General features: G+C 40.0%; 1 protein-coding gene across 1 annotated transcript in view; it reads left to right on the top strand.

Moving 5' to 3' along the window:
* The first annotated feature begins 4,988 nt into the window (after positions 1-4,988).
* The window catches only part of fat2 (FAT atypical cadherin 2), a 113,226-nt gene continuing 98,955 nt past the window's right edge, over positions 4,989-19,259 (top strand). The window contains exons 1-2 of the mRNA XM_062425028.1: positions 4,989-8,226; positions 9,877-10,188. Coding sequence (XP_062281012.1) covers positions 4,989-8,226; positions 9,877-10,188 — 3,550 coding nt within the window. The remainder of the gene's footprint in view (positions 8,227-9,876; positions 10,189-19,259) is intronic.

Genomic DNA, 19,259 nt, shown 5'->3' with positions numbered 1-19,259 from the left:
CTCCATAATTTAAAAAAAACACATCATTTAGTGTAGCGATGTGGCTCATTGATGAGTTTTTAACAGTTTTTTACAAAGCTTTGGATACTCACACAAACACAATATAAAGTACGAGCAAAAGTTTCTCATTTCTAAAGAACAAACTTTTGACTTTGATACTTCATGTACTGTACAATCAGTTCTCTGTTGGTTTGGCTCTGCACAAGAGATTTGTCTACAGTAAGAATATATATATATATATATATTTCTTTTTAAAAAGGTGCCCTTTTCACGTAGTTTAAAAACAAACAAACACTTGAACTCAGATACCTCCCAACTCCAAACTCTATGCAGTCATGAGAGTTCATTTCTGTTATCATATATCTTGACAGGGTGGGTGTGATGGGCTGTAATTAAAACAAAAAATACATAAAGGTGTGCCAACATAAATGATGATAATGATATCTGTGGTAGGCCATTGTTTAATGTCAGGTAGTCAGACGCTACTTGAAATGCTCTGTGAAGAAGCTATCATGTGGCCTCAGCCTGCAGCAGAAAAGCTGACAAACATGAAACAGAAAAAAAACAGCTTGAGTCAAGTTTGAAACCGTGAGTTTGCAGTAGATTTAAACACTTTTGGAGTTTCCAGCAGAGAGCGACGGCCCGGCTATGCTCACACTGACAGAGAGACAGAGGTAATAAAGATGAGGAAGGGGAAAAAGGGAAAAAACGCTGTAGATGCTGTTCTGTCTGTGCTGGGAAGCCATAGGGGTGATGGTGAAATGTGATCCAGGAAGCTGAAGCTGAACATGTGGCTGCAGGTTACCTGGAGCACACACACCGGGAGGGAGGTGTGTGTGTGTGTGTGTGTGTGTGTGTATGATGTGGGTGTGTGTATAGACGTTTATGTGCGAGCTGACCAGTTGTAGCCTGAGGTTTCTGCCCTGCAGCACTGGATGTTTGGATGAAAACATTGATCGTTTCCTTTCAGTCTCAATTTCAGGTTCAGTCGAGTTTACAGACACCAGAGAAAGTGTGTGTGATGCATCAGTTTGCAGCAGAATCATGAAAAGCTTTTCAGCAAACACCAAAAATCCACAGCAGCGATCAATTTTACAAATACTCATCAGCTCTAGTAGTGAACAACTTTGTAGAATAATCAATAGTTCTCTTCGCTCAGACTTTAGATACAAATTATGATTTACAGCTCAGCAAATATATCACCTCCTTTATGGTGCTGCGTGCAATGAATACAGAGCAACACTTCCATGATAACCACCTCCGCACGCAGCGTTTGGGACAAGTATTAACGATTGTGATGATGAGGCAAGTAATGCTGATTTGTAGGTTTCATTACATGTCTGACTCAGCCTCTCATTAGATTCAAATGGAATTCATTATATTTCTGTGTTTTCAATCAAAGTGTAATCCATCCCCCGCTCCCTCTTCAATCTTAAAGGCTCTAACTGCTGATTTAACTTTATTTCAGCCTTCAGGGAAACACTACATGAGCAAATATTTGTACAAGTGTTTCCCTAGACTGTTTTCCTTTCTTCAGTTTGCGATGGCTGGTTTACTTTTAATACATATTACCTGCTCATGACATGGTTTGTGTGTCTACCTGATATCAGATTGTTTTGCTCCTGATAAATCTCATTAAGTTCTTGTAGCTTGCTCATTAGTTGCAGGATATTATCATTTTCCAGTGTTTCGGTGTAAGTGTTATCTATTAGAAGCATACAGAGAATACAGTTGTGAAGTAGGAGCAGCTTCTGCAGCAAAAAAATAAATCCACTTGCATTGATTCAGGGTCTGTTTCAGATGCCTTCAGCAACTGCAGGGACATGCTTTCTTCTCTAAATCAATGACAAAGTGTTTATATTTGTTGCTACTGCTCTGGTTAGTGTTTCAAGGCATTTTTTATAACTAGCTGAGAGAGAAAACAGGATTCCTCAGAGACAAAGTAAAAAATAAGTCAAGTTGACGACCATAGCCTGAAACAGTACTACAAATAATTTGATGTACTTGAACGTACCTGAAAATGCTTAAAGATGCCCAAAGATTTGTGATTTAGCTGTTTAGCATGTGCCAATTCTGTAATGGTATTTCTTATTGTGATTGCATGCACAAAATCACTGCTAGTTACCTTACCTTTTAACATAGTCTGCATTTATTTAGGTTAAGGATTTAATACAACTACATTTTTTCCTATGCTGTTAGGGAGCTATGCAGAGAGCCTCAGTTTTATTTGCTGATGTGCCAAGAAAAAAATAGTCTACATTTTTGGGTGAACTGACCCTTTAAGAAGATCCTGGTTTGCACAGCTAATTCCTGCTCGAGACACTTATATTTAGACAAATTTGTTTTGTCCACAGGAATAAGCTTATTCAGCTGTTTTTCACAGATGAAATCTGTCCTAATCCTATAATTTCTGCCCCGAGGATTCCTTTCACCTCATTATGCCAAACGTGTATATCCATATCCTTCAGACTGAGATCAGGGTGAAATTTAATGTATATGCACGTACCGTAAATGAGAAATATATCACAGTTGCATGCATTTATGCAGCAAGACCTGCCGTATCTGTGTTTCCATTGATATTCTATAGCATAAAAAGAAAAATGTGTCTGATGTGACACATTGTGTGTCCCTGGCTTAAAATGGAACCAATCCCATAGACTAAATTATGCTAAAGCCTATTTTAATCCAGCCTGGCAGACGTAAAAGAATAGTAAAAATAAATATGACACTACTGAAAATCTGGCGAGATTACAAGATTTGATGCCTCAAATCTCTTCTGAAACCCAAACAGTGACCCTGACTCTACTAATCTGATTATCTGTCACCAAGTGCCCTGACTGCAGATAACACCCCACATACCTGTCACCCTCCACTGAAACCTCCAGCGCCAGTCTACCTGGAGACACTGAATGTTCAGTACATAGTATACTCAGGGGGCGACCTGTTTTCATAAACCCATATAAATTGTGAGATTGTGTAAGACACTGGTATTCACAAGCTGTGGCACAATGTGAAGACATCTTTTGTTTTGCATGTTCACACTCATCTAGACACCAACAACGAGGTGTAATGGATGAGGTTTAATTTCCTATTACTGCCTGAACAAGCTTATTTTTTACAGAGGAGTGAAAAAAGGGGGGGGGGGTTGTGACACAGATCTTTTCATTGCTGATCTTGGGGGACGGCATTTCTGCCCTCCAGATTGTTCTGTGTGGATTGCTTTTAGCTGTGGATGGGCTGTCAGAGAGGCAGTGAAGGGCAAAGTGTTCTGCCCTCCAGTTCTCTCCGCTGTCAGGTCTGGGTGTTGTGAAATTCAAGCTGGCGTGGCGTGGCCGTGCATCAGCTGGGCGCGCCGTTAGCTCCTGTATTTCAATGTTTCTTGTGCACATTTGTTTTCCATTAAAATGCGTGAAAGGGGCGAACCTTCGAGCGTGTGTCAAATCTGAATGGAGGGCCTTTTTTGCAATTCATATGCTTTTTACATTTTCACTCCCACATGAGTACCCCAGAAATTGCTTGTTATTGGTCTTGTGTGGAGACACTGATAGTATAGAATCACCTGTGCTTTGTCTCTTGCATGGTGAGTGGTGTTGAGAATGGTGCTGATACATGTCGGCCAATGAATAATCAAATCAACTGGTTCTAGATCTGTATTTTATAAAGTCTCTGTGTAAGAAAGTATGATATTTGAGCCGCTAGTTTTACTTATCTATTTACTGTTTATCTTAATCCTCTACTTTGAGGGTGACCAAGCTTTACCTGCACACAGGAAAACAGTCAGAATAGCCAAGGAGAGCTACATCCTACAGCCATCAAATGAAAGTAATGATTCCAGGGATTTTGATAACATCAGTTATGCAACCACAGCTACAACACTAAAATATGAACAACAAAGATTAAGATACAGATGAAGTTTAAAGGCGGATTGTGGGAATATGACAGGTTTCTCATAGTTCTCTCACTTTCAGTTAAATATTATCATATTATGTCGTCTGAAATACCAACAAGATGACTTTCATTTATATACTTCCTAACATTTCACTGCCATTGTCTTGTATCATGTGTATGTGACAAATTCAAGAGCATTTTATGAGGAAATGTATAGGTTAAAGATAGAGAGCACTGGTTTCCGTCCTTGACTCTCTGTGTGATGTCTTTGCTGTTATTTTTAACATCCTGCAAGCATTTCAGCCACGTCTTCCTCCCGAAACATATTTTGAAACTCATTTCCTGGTTAAATAGAGGATAAGTAACTCAATGAATAACCATTCCAGCATTCCAGATCCTGATCCTTTATAGATTATGAATGCAGCAGTTTGGTGGCTTATGCCTGCAGGGACATTTAATGCACATACAGCAGTCACCAGCACAGACCGACTGTACACATGCAGCCGTTTACACTCGGATCAGGACTGAACCACCCACTGTCATCTGCATGATACTGAATCATCAAACTACAAATCCTCTTCATAGATCTGCGATGACAAAGGCTTAAGAGTAATAATTTCAGTGTTGCTAGTATTTGGCTACTAAAGGAATAATTATGGGGAAGTGTTTAGCCTACCACCTGTCTGAAAAGGCTCGGAGGCAACTTTCTGGTCCTGAAACTGTGTGTTTGCTTTCTTTTTCTTTTTTTGGTTAAGACAAGTTAGAACAAGAAGTCAGATGCCTCACCACAGGCCTTCTCTCTGCTGTTGTGTCATTGTGTACTCTGTGTCCATTTTGTAGTCTTTGTGGAGCTGCAGCTTGAGATGCTTGGTGTATTTACAAAACAGTGCAGGTATGAGTGTTATCTGTGTGCTGTGTGTTCACCTGCAGATATACAAGGTGATAAAAGATAGACGACTAATTACTTACTGTAAGGAAACAGTGTATGTCCTATGAAGGCATTTCCTATTCCTGATTTACATTATATTACAAAACATGTATTTATTTATCTTTGTTTCCTTTTTTTTAAAGGTTTGAGGATCCACATGGAGGCACTAAAGATGGCTGCTTCAGGAACAATCCTCCTTACATTAGCAACAGTCCTCCTAAACGTGGCCAGATGTCAGGGGAGTATGGGAAAAGGAAAGGACAGCTCACCACTGAGGTTCACACACCATCTTTACAACGCCACTATCAATGAGAACTCTGCCCCACGGACGTACGTTGAGACGTCGGTGAAGATGGGCATTGAAGTCACAGATCTGCTCTGGGAAATCACATATAATGTTGTCTCAGGGGACGAAGACAGCCTTTTCCAAGCAGAAGCCGTCAAAGTTGGAGATTTTAGCTTCCTCAGGATCAAAACACGCAGCAGTAACTCAGCTCTCCTCAACAGGGAGGTTAGAGACACTTATACTCTCACCATAGAGGCCACAGAAAGCACTTTTGACTTGCAGTCGAAGACAAAGGTGTTTGTCCAGGTGCTTGACACAAACGACCTAAAGCCCCTCTTCTACCCTGCCTCTTACAACTTGGCTATCAGTGAAGACACTCCCCTTAAGTCAAGTGTGCTCAGGGTTAGTGCTACAGACGCTGACATTGGAAGCAACGCTGAGTTTTATTATTCATTCACCATCAGAGCTCATCCTTTTATCGTCGACCCTTTCACAGGCACAGTCAGTCTCATCAAGAGGCTCAACTACACCCGGACAGAGAGATATGACCTGACCATCTTAGCAGAGGACAGGACAAAGAAAATATCTGGTGTCCAGAAATTCGGTAATGTTGCAAGGGTCACAGTAAATGTACAAAAGATGTCTTCCGGCTCTCCAGTTATCACGCCTCCTCCCAAACCAATAGTTTCTGCAGGCGGCAAAATAACTATCAATGTCCATGTGGAAGCAGGAGTTAAGCCTGTGGAATCCCTTAATATTGTTGGAGGCGATCCCCACAAGGGTTTTGAGATTATCCCCTTAGGTGTGCAGGGCAGTGACTTCCAAGTGATCTCTACAAAGAAGATTAGCTGGTCTCAAACCCCTTTTGGGCTGAATTTGTCCCTTCAAGCTAAAGACAGGAGCCACCCAAGTTTACTCTCTCCAATTACGCTAATCCACGTTCCAGCGTATCATTACAGCCCACTGGCATTTTTGGAAGACACGTATATTGTCACACTGAGTGAGTTTTCCCCCCTTAAAACTCATGTCTTGAAGGTTTCTGTCAACCCAGTCCCTTATAATGTTACTTTTAGTATCAAAAATAATCCAGACAGTGATAATTTCAAGATAAATCCCAAAACAGGGATCATCATAACCACCGGGAAATTTGATTATGAGAGTAAAGATCGATATGAGTTTGATGTAATGGCCAATCATGGCGAAGCGGAGACTCACATAGTGGTCGAAATAACAGATGAAAATGACAACAGCCCACAGTTCACACTGAGCTCCTATCAGGCCACGCTGGATGAAAACACCCCTGTTGGCAGCAGTGTTTTGAAGGTAGCAGCCACAGACAAAGATAAAGGGAAAAATGGCTTTGTGACTTACGCCATTGCCAACTCAGGCCCCTTTCCTTTCACAATCGACCCGTTTACTGGTGTCATCTCAACCTCTGAACACTTGGACTACGAGCTGATGAAACGGCGGTACCACCTGAGAGTTTGGGCCTCTGACAGCGGCAGCCCTTTCAGTCAGGTCAGCGAATGCCCCGTGACGATAACCCTGAATAACATCAATGATAACATCCCACTTTTTGAGAGGGTGGACTGCAATTCCACCATACCGCTAGATTTACCTGTTGGGCAAACAATCGTTGAACTGTCAGCCATCGATTTAGATGAGCTGCAACAGCTGAGGTTTGTCATCGAGTCGGGGAATGAGCTCCAAGTATTTGATATTGACTCAGTGTCAGGAGCTGTCACCCTTAAGGAACCGATCCCCCGGAGAGAGGGTTCATTCAATTTGAGAGTTGTAGCTACAGATGGCAAGCATCACTCCGAATCTTCAGTTGTCAGGGTAACTGTCACTAACAAAGGTGATGAACCAACCCTCCACTGCCGGGAAACAGGCATTTTCAAACAGCTTACTGATAAACTGATAGAGTCGATCAAACCCATTCTAATCAACACAGAGGAAGACACATTTTCCGATATTCACATCACAAACCGTCATTCTCCCAAATTTGACCTGAGCATCCCCGGTTCGATTGATCTCCCTGAAGACCATCCGCTGAATTCCACCATTGTCCAGTTCAAGGCGACAGACAATGACACAGGGTTTAACAGTAAGCTGGTGTACGCCATAACTAGCGGGAATGAGGATGGCTGTTTCTCCATTGACATTTTCTCTGGTGACCTCCAGTTAGTCTGCCCTTTAGACAGGGAGATTAAGGAGTTCTACATTTTGAACATCACTGTTTATGATTTGGGAACACCGCAAACTTCTGCATGGAAGTTCATCGCAGTGAATGTCATCGACGTCAACGACAACCCTCCAGTTTTTGATCAGCCCAGGTATGTGATACGAATCCCTGAAAACACAGAGGAGGACTCTATTATTTTTACAGCTCGTGCTTTGGATCTGGACGCAGACACAAATGGAAATGTTCAATACTCCCTGCTGACATCTACTGACATGTTCAAAATTGATGAATTGACGGGTGAAGTGAGTGTGACGGGTGGTTTGGATCGAGAAACCTCACCCAGGCATGACCTCTGGATCCAAGCCAGAGACCAAGCCAAACTCGGCCCACAGCTGTTCTCCACCGTTGACCTCGTGGTGGTTTTGCAAGATGTGAATGACAACCCACCAAAGTTTGCACCCAAGCTTTACAAAATTAAAGTTCCAGAGGATGTACCGGTGGGAACCCTCCTGGTCTGGGTGGAGAGTGTCGACTTAGATCTGGGCAGTGGAGGTCTTGTCACCTACAACCTCAAGAACACAGAGGGTGGGATCTTTCACCTCGACTCCTCCACGGGTGCTTTGACCCTTGAGAGGGAGCTGGACTTTGAGAGGCGTCCAGCTTACAACCTGACAGTCCGGGCTGTTGACCACGGCCTCCCTCGCTCCCTTTCATCCTCCTGTTTTGTGGAGATTGAGGTTCTGGATGTCAACGAAAACCTCAACCGGCCGGTGTTCTCAGAGTTTGTGTATGATGCCGCAGTGATGGAGGATGCAGCGGTGGGGACATCAGTGGTTACTGTCACAGCTTCAGACAAGGATTTGGGCAGAGATGGAGTCGTACGCTACCACATAAATGAAGGCTCTGGCCTAGGAGTGTTCACCATTGATGAGGAAACAGGTAATTGATGTTGTGGTTATGAGTTTTGTTCTGTAGCACTTGATGTAATAGGCGTAGTATTGTTGGCAATAAGTGGAAAATGAGAAAATGTATAATTATATTGTGGATCTGGCTCAGTTTTCCTCATTTGTGGAGCATTTATATGCATGACTTGAAGGCAATATAAGTTGAAGAAGAAGCTAATACAGAACTTAGATTTGTTGTCATGTTGCTGAAATAGAGTTTTATTTTTATATTCCTTATCTTTATTCATAATTGTTCCCTCTACTGAGCAGAACTCAAAATAATACTTTGACTCATTGCTTCTTATATGTTTATATGAGTGTTGTGATTAATCACATAGTCACGGCTCATCAGTTTCCTTCATTTTACATTATTAAAGAGAACTACAGTAGCTTAGACTGCTCAGTTGGAAAGGGTGATGGATTATGGTGCTTTTTATATGCTGCAAGACTACACGGCAAACTAATTCAAACAGTCTATTGTGCTTATAGACTTAAGTCAAATTTTAAACAGGTCATATATATAATTGGCTAATTGGTAATTGCCTATTTTGGCTTAAAGTTTATTCTTCATCTTGAAAACATCAGTTGACAAAAGCAATCACACCACAAAGTCCATTAATATTTTCTCTGGAGCTTTTAAACATGATGAAAAATGGCATTTATAATTCCAAGATGACTGCATTTTCAGAGGAAGACCATATTATGTGATAGAAATCTCCAGAACAGCCACTTATGGGCCTTGTAGTGACATATTTTTGCTCACTGCTGTTTCCAGTGTTTATCAATCTCAGCATGTACCCCCCTGGAGGCAGGTCAAAGGTCAGATTCAGGTCTTGTCTGCGTTACCAAATACCAATACCCAATTAGCATCTGTGCATATTCAGCGTCACAGACAAATGTCTACACCACGTTGTCACAAAAGATCTTTATAACGGCACATTTCCTCATGTAGTTTCCCTTTTAGCTTACGATAAGATGTGACAAGAGCATGGTTGTACAGCATGATATTTCCTCTGGGGTGGATAAGGAGGTTTGTCTTTTTTTTCCATCAGCATATCCTTTACAGAGGATACCCTGCACCCTCTCAACATGCCATAGTGAATTCCATTAGCAGCCTGCTGCACTCAAGGATCAGATAAAATCAGGGCAAATGGAGTTCTCTGTCATTATGGAACCATGTTGAAATATATCTCCTTGTCTCTGTTGCTGGTTTTTGAACTCTCCCTCCGGGTATCCAAATTTAAACTGCTTTTGGGGGCAACTGTGTGTCAAAAAGTCATTTTTCTTCTGTTTTTACCCCCTTGGCATACCTTGTGGTGTTCTCTTGTGTACTGCAGAAATCTGAATAGTTTTTGGCAACACAAATGTGTCATCTATGCTGCTGAGCAGAGAACACAAAAAAATATCTTCAATCCACCTTTGGGCAGAAATCCAGACTTTTTTTTTTTTTTATTAATCCAAATATGCACCTTAAGCTAAAAAGTCAAAGTGATTGATATATCCTTTAAAGCGGTTACAGTTGTTACATGTAAAACCTATTATCCTGATATGTGATTAATTTCTGAGTCATGTTTGAAACAAGTTAATACTATTTTGCAGTTCACATGTGGAAACGGTGTTTTATTCTTCCTTCCATGTGTCGTAGGTGTGATTCGTACAACAGAGACGTTGGATCGTGAGACGTTGCCTCACTACTGGCTTTCTGTCTACGCCACCGACCTGGGAACTGAGCCTTTGATCTCCTGGACTCACATCTACCTGGAGGTCTTGGACGTTAACGATAACGCTCCAGAACTTTCCCAGCCGATGTATTTTGCGTCCGTCCAGGAGAACGTGGCCAAAGTCAAGTCTGTGGTTCAGGTTTCGGCCACAGACATGGACACGTCCTCCGATGGCAAGCTGTCCTTCCAGATGCTGGAATCTCATCGGACATACTTTGATGTTGATCCCAAAACAGGTAATGAGTTGAAACATTCTTCTACAAAACCATTAAACACACACAACAATAACCAATAATATTAGTGGTTTCCAGTGGTGCAACACCTATTTTTCTACATTTTTTCCACAACCATACAATGCTGTTACATTTGAAATGTATCTATTTTTTTCAGTTCAACATTCAAAACCAATATTCTGTTTTTATTTTCAACATTTTACCTTTACATTTAAAAGAAAATTTGACATAATATTTGCACAGTAATTCATATTAATGACATTAAATCAAAGCTCAACTCAAATTTAAACTTTGAAACTTGTTGGCAACTTCGGTTTAATAGGTCATCATGGCTTAAAACATGTATATTTCATGTATAATATCATATAATCACCTTTTTTCCAATATAACTCAACAGAAAAAGTACACATTTTCTTCAGTATATATTGCAAACATTTCTCCCCTTTCCCTTATGCCCATTCCCTCCTCCTCAAACTCTTACCAAAAGCTGGCTGGCTGCCATTTAAATAAAATAATATCATGTAAGACAATCAGGAGAGCTTGAATAGCATAAAAGGATTTAGACATATCACGATGATCACAGGTAACTTTACATTTTCTAATAAAAATTTAGATCCAATTATGAAATTAGATTCTCTGACCTTCAGCTTTGTGAAGATATAAGATAAGCTATTTAAATATTTACAGTATTTTCACAGCCCTGAAAAATTGTATTTGAAGCTTTTAGCGAGCCGGCATACAGACAGAAAGGCACATATATGAGAACTCAGGGATATGGGGGATGTAATTGGATCAGCATAGATAGTGTCATCCATTTTATGAGATGTTTGGACAGAAATATAGGCTGCATGCTCCCTTGTGTTTGATTTGCATTTTGATTCAAACTTCCCCTGTCAATACAAGACATCGGGAGGACCTCTGTTTCGCATATTGTTGGGAAAGATATTTCCCAAAAGGGGCTTAAAAAATGGTTGATATCTCCTAATGCACTAATGCAAGTCTGAGCAAAGTAAGTGAAGCAGAACCTGGGCGTGTCGCAGAGAGGGCAGAGCTAAAAAAACCTGAACTTCATCAGAAAAAAACTCCTTCAGATAGATCACAAAGTTACTCATCCGTGCCCTGAAAGGATGTGACACTTTTAGAAGAGAAACTAATATAGCACAAAAAAGACCAAAAAAAATAATGCCTGTAGCCCCCCCTCAGGTATCTGAACGTTCATCTTTGACAGTTGCAGTTGTTGACTCTCCTGGTGCGGACTTTGATGTTGAGGCTAATGAGCGCAGCATTAGCTCTGACGCTACATGCTGCTACAAGCCCTGTCCTCTTCTTATAATCTCCTGGTAGCTCTAGTGTTTGTCCACACCCTAAGGCCAGTATACTGAAGGATTACCGAAAGAGAGGGCGAGCTGTTTTAATAGAAAGACGTCACACAAAAGCAGGCAGGACAGAAGGTGTTGAAACAGCCTGAGAGTGTTACGTTAAAACAAGACTTTTTTTGTTGTTTTGTGCACATGCAGGTGTATTTGATATTCATTTAATCATGCATACAAACTCATGATGGAAATATGTGTGTGTGGCTGAAACTGGATTTTAAGCCTGTGTGTACTTTTTACATTCTGAGGATTTCGTAATGTCAAGACCTGGGTGTAGTCTGCAGTCCTGCACTCCACATTAGCCTTCAAAAGGGTCCTTCTGGGGGTCAACGTAAAGTAGAAATGAAAATAAACCAGACAGGCTAAAAGGAAGAAGACCAGAGAGAAAAAAAATACATATGGTAACAGATTTCACATATAGAGTGTAAACCTTAAAATAAAAGTGAAAAACTGTAAAAACAAACTGAATAAGAAACAATGCATTTGAAAAACAATATTGCATTTGGTCATAAGTGCTTATAATTACAAGAACTGGCTCTGTAACCTTATATAAGCCCCAGAAATACACTACAAGTACAACCATGTCCACATACAGTACTCCTGTGTACATTCTTGAGCTACTTTTCATTGATTAATTGCTCCAACTGTGTGATAAAAGTGTGGGGGAAGACTCTTTTCTGTTTCAACTTGATACTGCATCACAAAGACAAAGCCAAGTCCATGAAGAAATGGTTTCTCTTAAGCCTATCCAACACCATTTGGATGAACTGTAACCCTGAACTGAACAGACCTTATCGCCCAAAGTCAGTGGTCAATGCTATTGTGGCTGAATGGGAGCAAATCCCTGCAGCCAGTTTCCCTGCAGATCTTATGGGATGTTTTTAGTGTCAAGGAAGGGAATCAGCATGCAGAAGAAAAGATAATCCTATAATCTAACCTTTTACTCAAAGGCAGCAACGCTTCACCTATTGTCACAGTCAGCATAATGCAGCAGACAGTAAGAGAATACAAGAAAACTGTGATACTGGGAGTGAACTCCACTGATCATATAAATCCATGTAAACGAGGGAGGCTGTGTTACCTTTAACTATATAAACGTGCTGTTGTAACTAGATATTCAGAACATGATCCTTCTTGTCTTATTTTCACACATGAATCCACCATTGCTAATGTACAGGATGAGTTGGTGTAGAAACCTCTCATGCCTCAACAGGATGAGAATGACTCATGGATAAATGCTGGTTTCTAACGAAGCTTTTCATTCTCCTGAGGCGAGCGTGTGCTTTATCGGGCGGCAGGCAACCGCTGAGTCAACCGAGAGGAATTACTGGATAAAAGTTTCAGCAGAGAGGGGACCGAAAGAAAAAAAACCCAAAAACAACAACAACAAAAAAACAACAACCCCAAATTAAATCCGGTCCAATCTGTTTTTAAGTTGTTGTCTGACACTGACTACGGGTGTGCCAAATTGCCAAAATTACTTAAGATCTGTTGTGAGTCCCGGTTATGTAAGTTCAGTGTAAGTTTCATTTTGAGGTTTAAAAAAAAAAAAAAAGAAATAGAAAAAAGCTGTTTGTTGACAAGGCCGGGCATGTCAGGAATGTGCACAACTCATTAGCATTTTGCAACAGCAGATTCCTGAAATTATTACAGAGCCTTTGGCATCCTTAAATTGTTAAAATGGTAAATAAAACTGTTGACATTTATCAGCTGTCTGTTGAAAAGCCACAAACTGATTATCATTACCATTTAAAAGAGAGTTGTATTTCTTATTGTCAACAAATCCAATGAAAAAACTCCAAATACAACAATACTAACCTTTATCTTACTCTTCTGTGATGTCATTGTCCAAAAAAAACTATTAAAAACACATGAATGAGCCACACCGTTTTACTGGGTGACACATTCCTTCATTACACTCACTGTACTTCATTTTCAATCAACCACACACACACCGACCTGCTGCAAGAAATACTCACAAGAACACCAAATGTGGGGACGAGTCCTCTACAAATTTCACAATATACTCCATTGAGAGTTGCCAAGACCTACAGCAGACATGTCGAAACTATTTCATAAAGGGCCGTGTGCAGCGCACGATTCGACCAATTAACTGTCTAAATATTGAGATCAGTTGTTTAAATGAGCCAAGCCTGTTGTGCTCCTGTTTGCTTGGAATAAAAACCTGCAGCCACATCATGGCCCTTTATGGGATAGTTTAGACATCCCTGACTTACAGCGATCAGCTCTTTTAGCGACCTGACTTAGCTTTTTTTTAATGACACTGTATATGTGACTTGTTCAGAAAAATGAAGCTCTTCAGTAGGAGCTAGTAGGGCCTGGAGCATAGGGCCACACATAGGGAAGTCAGTAGATATTGAGTGTAAAACATTGTCGATTTAGATCTTTTCATGGGATTCTTGACAATAAGCAAAGCATATAAAAAACCTCACGCTTTATCCTCCTGGATGTTTCATTCCATTTCCTCCAGGATCTCTCTCAGTTTTGCATCTATCTGTGCATCGATAAAGTCGATTATGTTTACGGAGAACTGAAAAAAATTCTTTTGAAAGATTTTCAACTCAAACTCGGAAATATTCGCCTTAGTTTAAGCCACATAGAGCTCATATGTGTCACTCTTGTTTGCGTCTTTCAGGAAACATTTCATTTCATTTTCACAGCTTCTAAATTTCACACAGAGATACAGAGATAATGTCCATTCAGAGTTTCACCAGTGATCAGATACCATTGCCAGGAAGTCAGTCAAATGAGTCAGATGGAGCTCTGATAATGATAGGTCTTATAGACCCAGAGGTGCCAGTTTGGTGGATTTGTTTTTGCTCAGTTTCCTCTTGCAGTTAGTGCCAAATTAAGTTGTTTGCTTCTCTTTTCACACGACTTGATACATTTATCATTGAAAAGTAACTCTGTTTTCTAAGTTAAAGCTACTTCAGTGCATAAAATAAATTACCTTTCCAAACCGGCCCAGGTGCATCTGGACTCCTGCCTCTGCAATCGTGTTGAGTCATGAGTCGTCTCCTCCCCCTTTCTCATTGATATGTCTGACATATTACAAATATTTCAAGTGATACTCTTAATAATGTGATATTGACACGACTATGCCAAATTAAATAAAGTCAATATTAAGAAACAAAACCATAAGATTGGAAGAAGAATGGCTGACTGGCAGCGGCTCCTGAGAGGCACGAGGAAACAAACAAACCCGAGCCCTGACACGCCAGACTACACTGTTTGTCTTCACGTGGTTTTGACAGCTGTCCAACACGGCTCAGTGAAAAATAGGCAGTGAGAGATAGGCGAGGCTTTACCCCTGATTCCCATGTCTGCACTAATGACAAAAACACACTTTCTAATGTGCCCCACCTGTCCTAATGATGTCCTCTCAGCAGGGCTTGTTTGCACTGTTGTAAAAGGACCAAACGACCCTCAACGGGGTCTCAGACATCATTTATGACCCCTGCTCTGTCTGCAGGGAATAGCTCTGCCACTGGATCTCACGTCTCTCCCTGTTTTCTTTTTTCTTTTTTTCACCTAAACCCCCACAAAACCTGATTCACCCCCAGTGCACATGAAATATACAATGCATGTTGTGGTTTTCAATTAAATGCAAGCTTCTAACTTAAGTGTTTCATATAGAAATATTCAGTATAAAAGCTCCTCACATGTGATTATCCAGCAGGAATGTATGACAATGAACACAAGTAGAAACAGAGCTGTGACCACTGTTTATTGTAAGTGTAAATCCAGCCGCAGTCGAGCTAAATGTCTGAAAAACATCTCTCAGGATTCTTGAAATATCTTCAACACACAGAAGTGTTTGTAAATGACCCTCAGGGTTTTCCAAAGTAGGTAATGTATTCAGAAAAAGGGATACTTAAGGTAACGTTAACATATGAGAGGCATAAAATGGTCCTACTCCAGAATAGAAAGGCCACTGTACACATACACATAAAAAAACACCAGTATGGTCCATAAAGTCTTAAAAGCCATATGGAGTGCAAGAAAGAAGAGCCTTATTTTCTCTGAAAGCAATTTGATTTATACACTGTTGTCAAATGAAACAGTTCTGTACATCCAGTAATAAATACATCGACAACAATTAGTTAAAAAAAAAACCCACACACACACACAACTGTCACTAATTTCATCGATGCTGTTCCCCAAAATCGTATAAAAGAGAGCAACCACAACAGTGAAATCCACAAAAAAGGAGGTTCATTTACAGCAAACAGAAGGTAAATTACACTTTAATTAAAAAAAAAACAGAGCTGGTGTGATTAAAGACATCATTTACCAGCAGTGTTTTATAGTGAGGGAGCCTCACCGCACCTTAAATGAAACTCTAACGTCAGGAGAAATTATTACTCGACTTATTGTGCAGCTGGGAAAACGTGGAGCTGCATCAGAGTACGTTTGCTTTGCAGTGATTAATCAGAGCGGCACATCACAACGTAGCACCTTTGATCTCCAGTTTCCTGAGGGGGGGGGTGGGGGGGGGGGGGGGGCTGAGCTGTTACTGTCACCCTAATAAAGTGACTTTTGGTCAAAGCTGTGACCGTTTTAAAGTGTAAGAAGTTAGTTATTATAATGAGGGAAGGAATTGCAAGATTAAAAAAGTAGTTTTTGGTATAAGAGATAAAGAAAAAAGCGCTAAGAGGTGATAGAGAATACTAATCTTGCTATAAATTACAGGATGCACACAGGAAGCTGCAGTTCCTGCTGAGATGAAAAACAGCAGTAAGATGTTCACTTTAAAGCATGCCAGTGTTATTTTCTCAAGCTCAACGCCTCCTCCCCTGCAGATTCAGAGGTGTTCTGTGTAAGCAAGCAATGAGAAAAAACGGTGTTAACTATTCATATTGTACCTGGAGACTTGGACTTGGACTTTCCCCATTTTCACACCTATGCATGCTTGAACAGAGGCAGTTTGCAGGATGTTTTGTCTGGCCTCATGGAAACCAAATGTGTTTATATTATAGTAGTTGTTTAGAGCGGCCACACGCGAAGGAGGAATGAAAAGCTGACTGTCACAGAGAGGCGTGATAATCATTAATATACGAGGATAAGGGCGCACATTATCCTGACAGTCTCTCCTGTTTGGAAATTCATTCATAGTGTTGCACTTGATACACTTAAAGAAAAACAGAAATGTGAAAAAACGACAGAATAGCCGTGCACAGAGTGAAAAAAAGGAAGAAAAAGGGAAAACTTGACAATTGGAGCTTGAATGTCACATTATCAGTTTGGGAAGTTGCACAAATTGTCGTTCACAGTCCCCCCCCGATCCCACATTGGAAAGGTGTAGGGGGAAGGGGGCGTTTCTAAAGCTACCGTATTTCCTCTAATAGAGACCTTTTATTCATCTCAACTGCTGGGGGGTCTTATTGGAAGCAGGCTTTTATTAGAGAGAGGCCTTTAATTGTAATTTTGTCTGTTTGATCTGTTTATTTGCTCGTATTTTAGTACAAAGCCGCCTTGTTTTTTGATCTGTGTCTGTTAAATTTTTGTTACTGCATTACAATTAACTCCCCCTCCCCCCCCCCCCCCCCCCCACACACTGATGACTCAATAAAAACAGGAACCGAGGAAACGCTATCATAACTCTCACGAATCTGCAATGATAAAACATCTGAGGTAAAAAAAAAAAAAAAAAGATAAGATAATAAAAGATTGCTAAAATGTAATAAATAAATACTGAAACAAAGTCACTATAAAATAAAGTCAATAAAAAACTAGAAATGTGAGGTGGGGTATTAAAAAGATGAAATGAAATTAGATGTAAAATAGGTTATAAAAAGGAAAACAATCAATAAATATAAAAAGAATAAAAAAGATAGACCAAGTAGTAAAACATAAAAATAAAAGACAGATAAATACATACAATTATCCCTGTATTTGAATGATATTGCGCCTCCTCCTCCTCCTCCTCCTCCTCCTCCTCCTCCTCCTCCTCCTCCTCCCTCCTCCTCCTCCCCTCTGCATGACGGCCCTCTAAAGAGCCACACATGTACTCATTGAACTAGAGTTACTATTTATGTTTCACTGACATGAACGTTATGTAACAAGCTCCAGGAGTTTATCCTACCTCTGTTCATGTCAAGCACGCCCCCGGTTATTATCTGAAACCTGGCCTATAATTGACTCCCGCCTTTTTGATTTGATGTAATGTGGTATTCAAGTATACACCAGCGTTAACGACCTCAATGCTTCAAAAGGAGTCCGTGTCAGATTATCTAACATCATCTGACGTCTGTAATCCTGGTTTGTATGATTCATAATTTCACTCCTTTTGTGTGTTTGAGTGCGGTTATGAACGGCTTTGACTTTACACTTGTCCAAACATTGTGTACAAAGTCATAGTTTTCATGTATATTCTAGTCTTAAATAAATTATATACACATAAAAAAACCCACAAAAACTACTTAAACATGTTCACACACAAAAGTAGCATCAGCGCATTCAACCTGAGCTCTAAGATGATCTACTCGGACCTTTCTTTAAATAACATTTTGAATTAAACTTCTCATAAAAGTTCATTTAACACGTTTGAATCAATCATATATGAGGCTGCAACCAATTATTTTCTTCATAAATTACTTCATCAATTTGTCTATAGGATGAAAATAGTTGAATTATATGAATATATATGTTCTAATATCCCAAGGTGACGTCAAAAAACATCACATTTTTCAGTTAATTATTATATCTGACTAAAGAACAGCAGGAAATCGTCACATTTGAGCAGCTTTTGTTCTTGATAAATGATTTAAATGATTAATCGATCATTAAAATGGCTTCCAATTAATTTTCCATTGATTCACAAATCAATTAATGGACTGATTGTGATACTCATGGTCATCCGTGTGAGCATTTAAAGGTTTATCTGATACTATCTACTATCTACAGTCACTTTATTGACCCTACTGTGATCGTATAGTTACTATAGCAACAAGTCAGATCCACATAAAATCCTTATTAGGAGAAGGATCCGTATTCTGTTCACATAAATGACAAACATGGTTTTTCTTCACTTATTCCTTCAGTGTGAAAGAGGATACACACACACACACACACACACACACACACACACACACACACACACACACACACACACACACACACACACATATCTCTCAGCATTAGCAGCCCTCCCCTGTGTCTCTGCTGTCCCTATTAGAGCTAATACCTGCCTTAAGACACTTGACTTAATTTATTTAGATTAGATGAGATAAAGGTCAAAATAAACTCTCATCAGTCCTACTGGGAAATTCTATGCCACAGAAAAAAATTAAATAAAACACAGCAGAGTGGGAGTTTTAAACCTGGAGTGTCGGCAGTGTACAAAACAGATTAATTGTCTTTGAAAAGAAGATTGCTTCGCTTTAGTTGATTTAATTGCAAAAATGGTTTATTGAGTGTCTGTTGATTTGAGGAGATACTTGTACAGTGTGTTATTTAATTATTTAAGTGTTTTATTAAACTATATTTGTGTATATTACTGTGATGCATCAGTTGTGATCATTACCTGGTAGTGATTGAAGACTCGCAGCAATAAACAAACCATAAATATTCTCATCAAGTACAAATTCCCCAATCAACCAAGAGCTTAATGAGTGTGAGTCATGCAATTTACACCAGACAATATAGACAACAGGAGTAGTTTTGATTGCTTTAAGATTT

Source organism: Scomber scombrus, chromosome 9 (assembly GCF_963691925.1).
Source record: "Scomber scombrus chromosome 9, fScoSco1.1, whole genome shotgun sequence".
Classification (NCBI taxonomy): domain Eukaryota; kingdom Metazoa; phylum Chordata; class Actinopteri; order Scombriformes; family Scombridae; genus Scomber; species Scomber scombrus.
The sequence above is the reverse complement of the archived record's forward strand: the minus strand, read 5'-3'. Positions and strand labels throughout refer to the sequence as shown.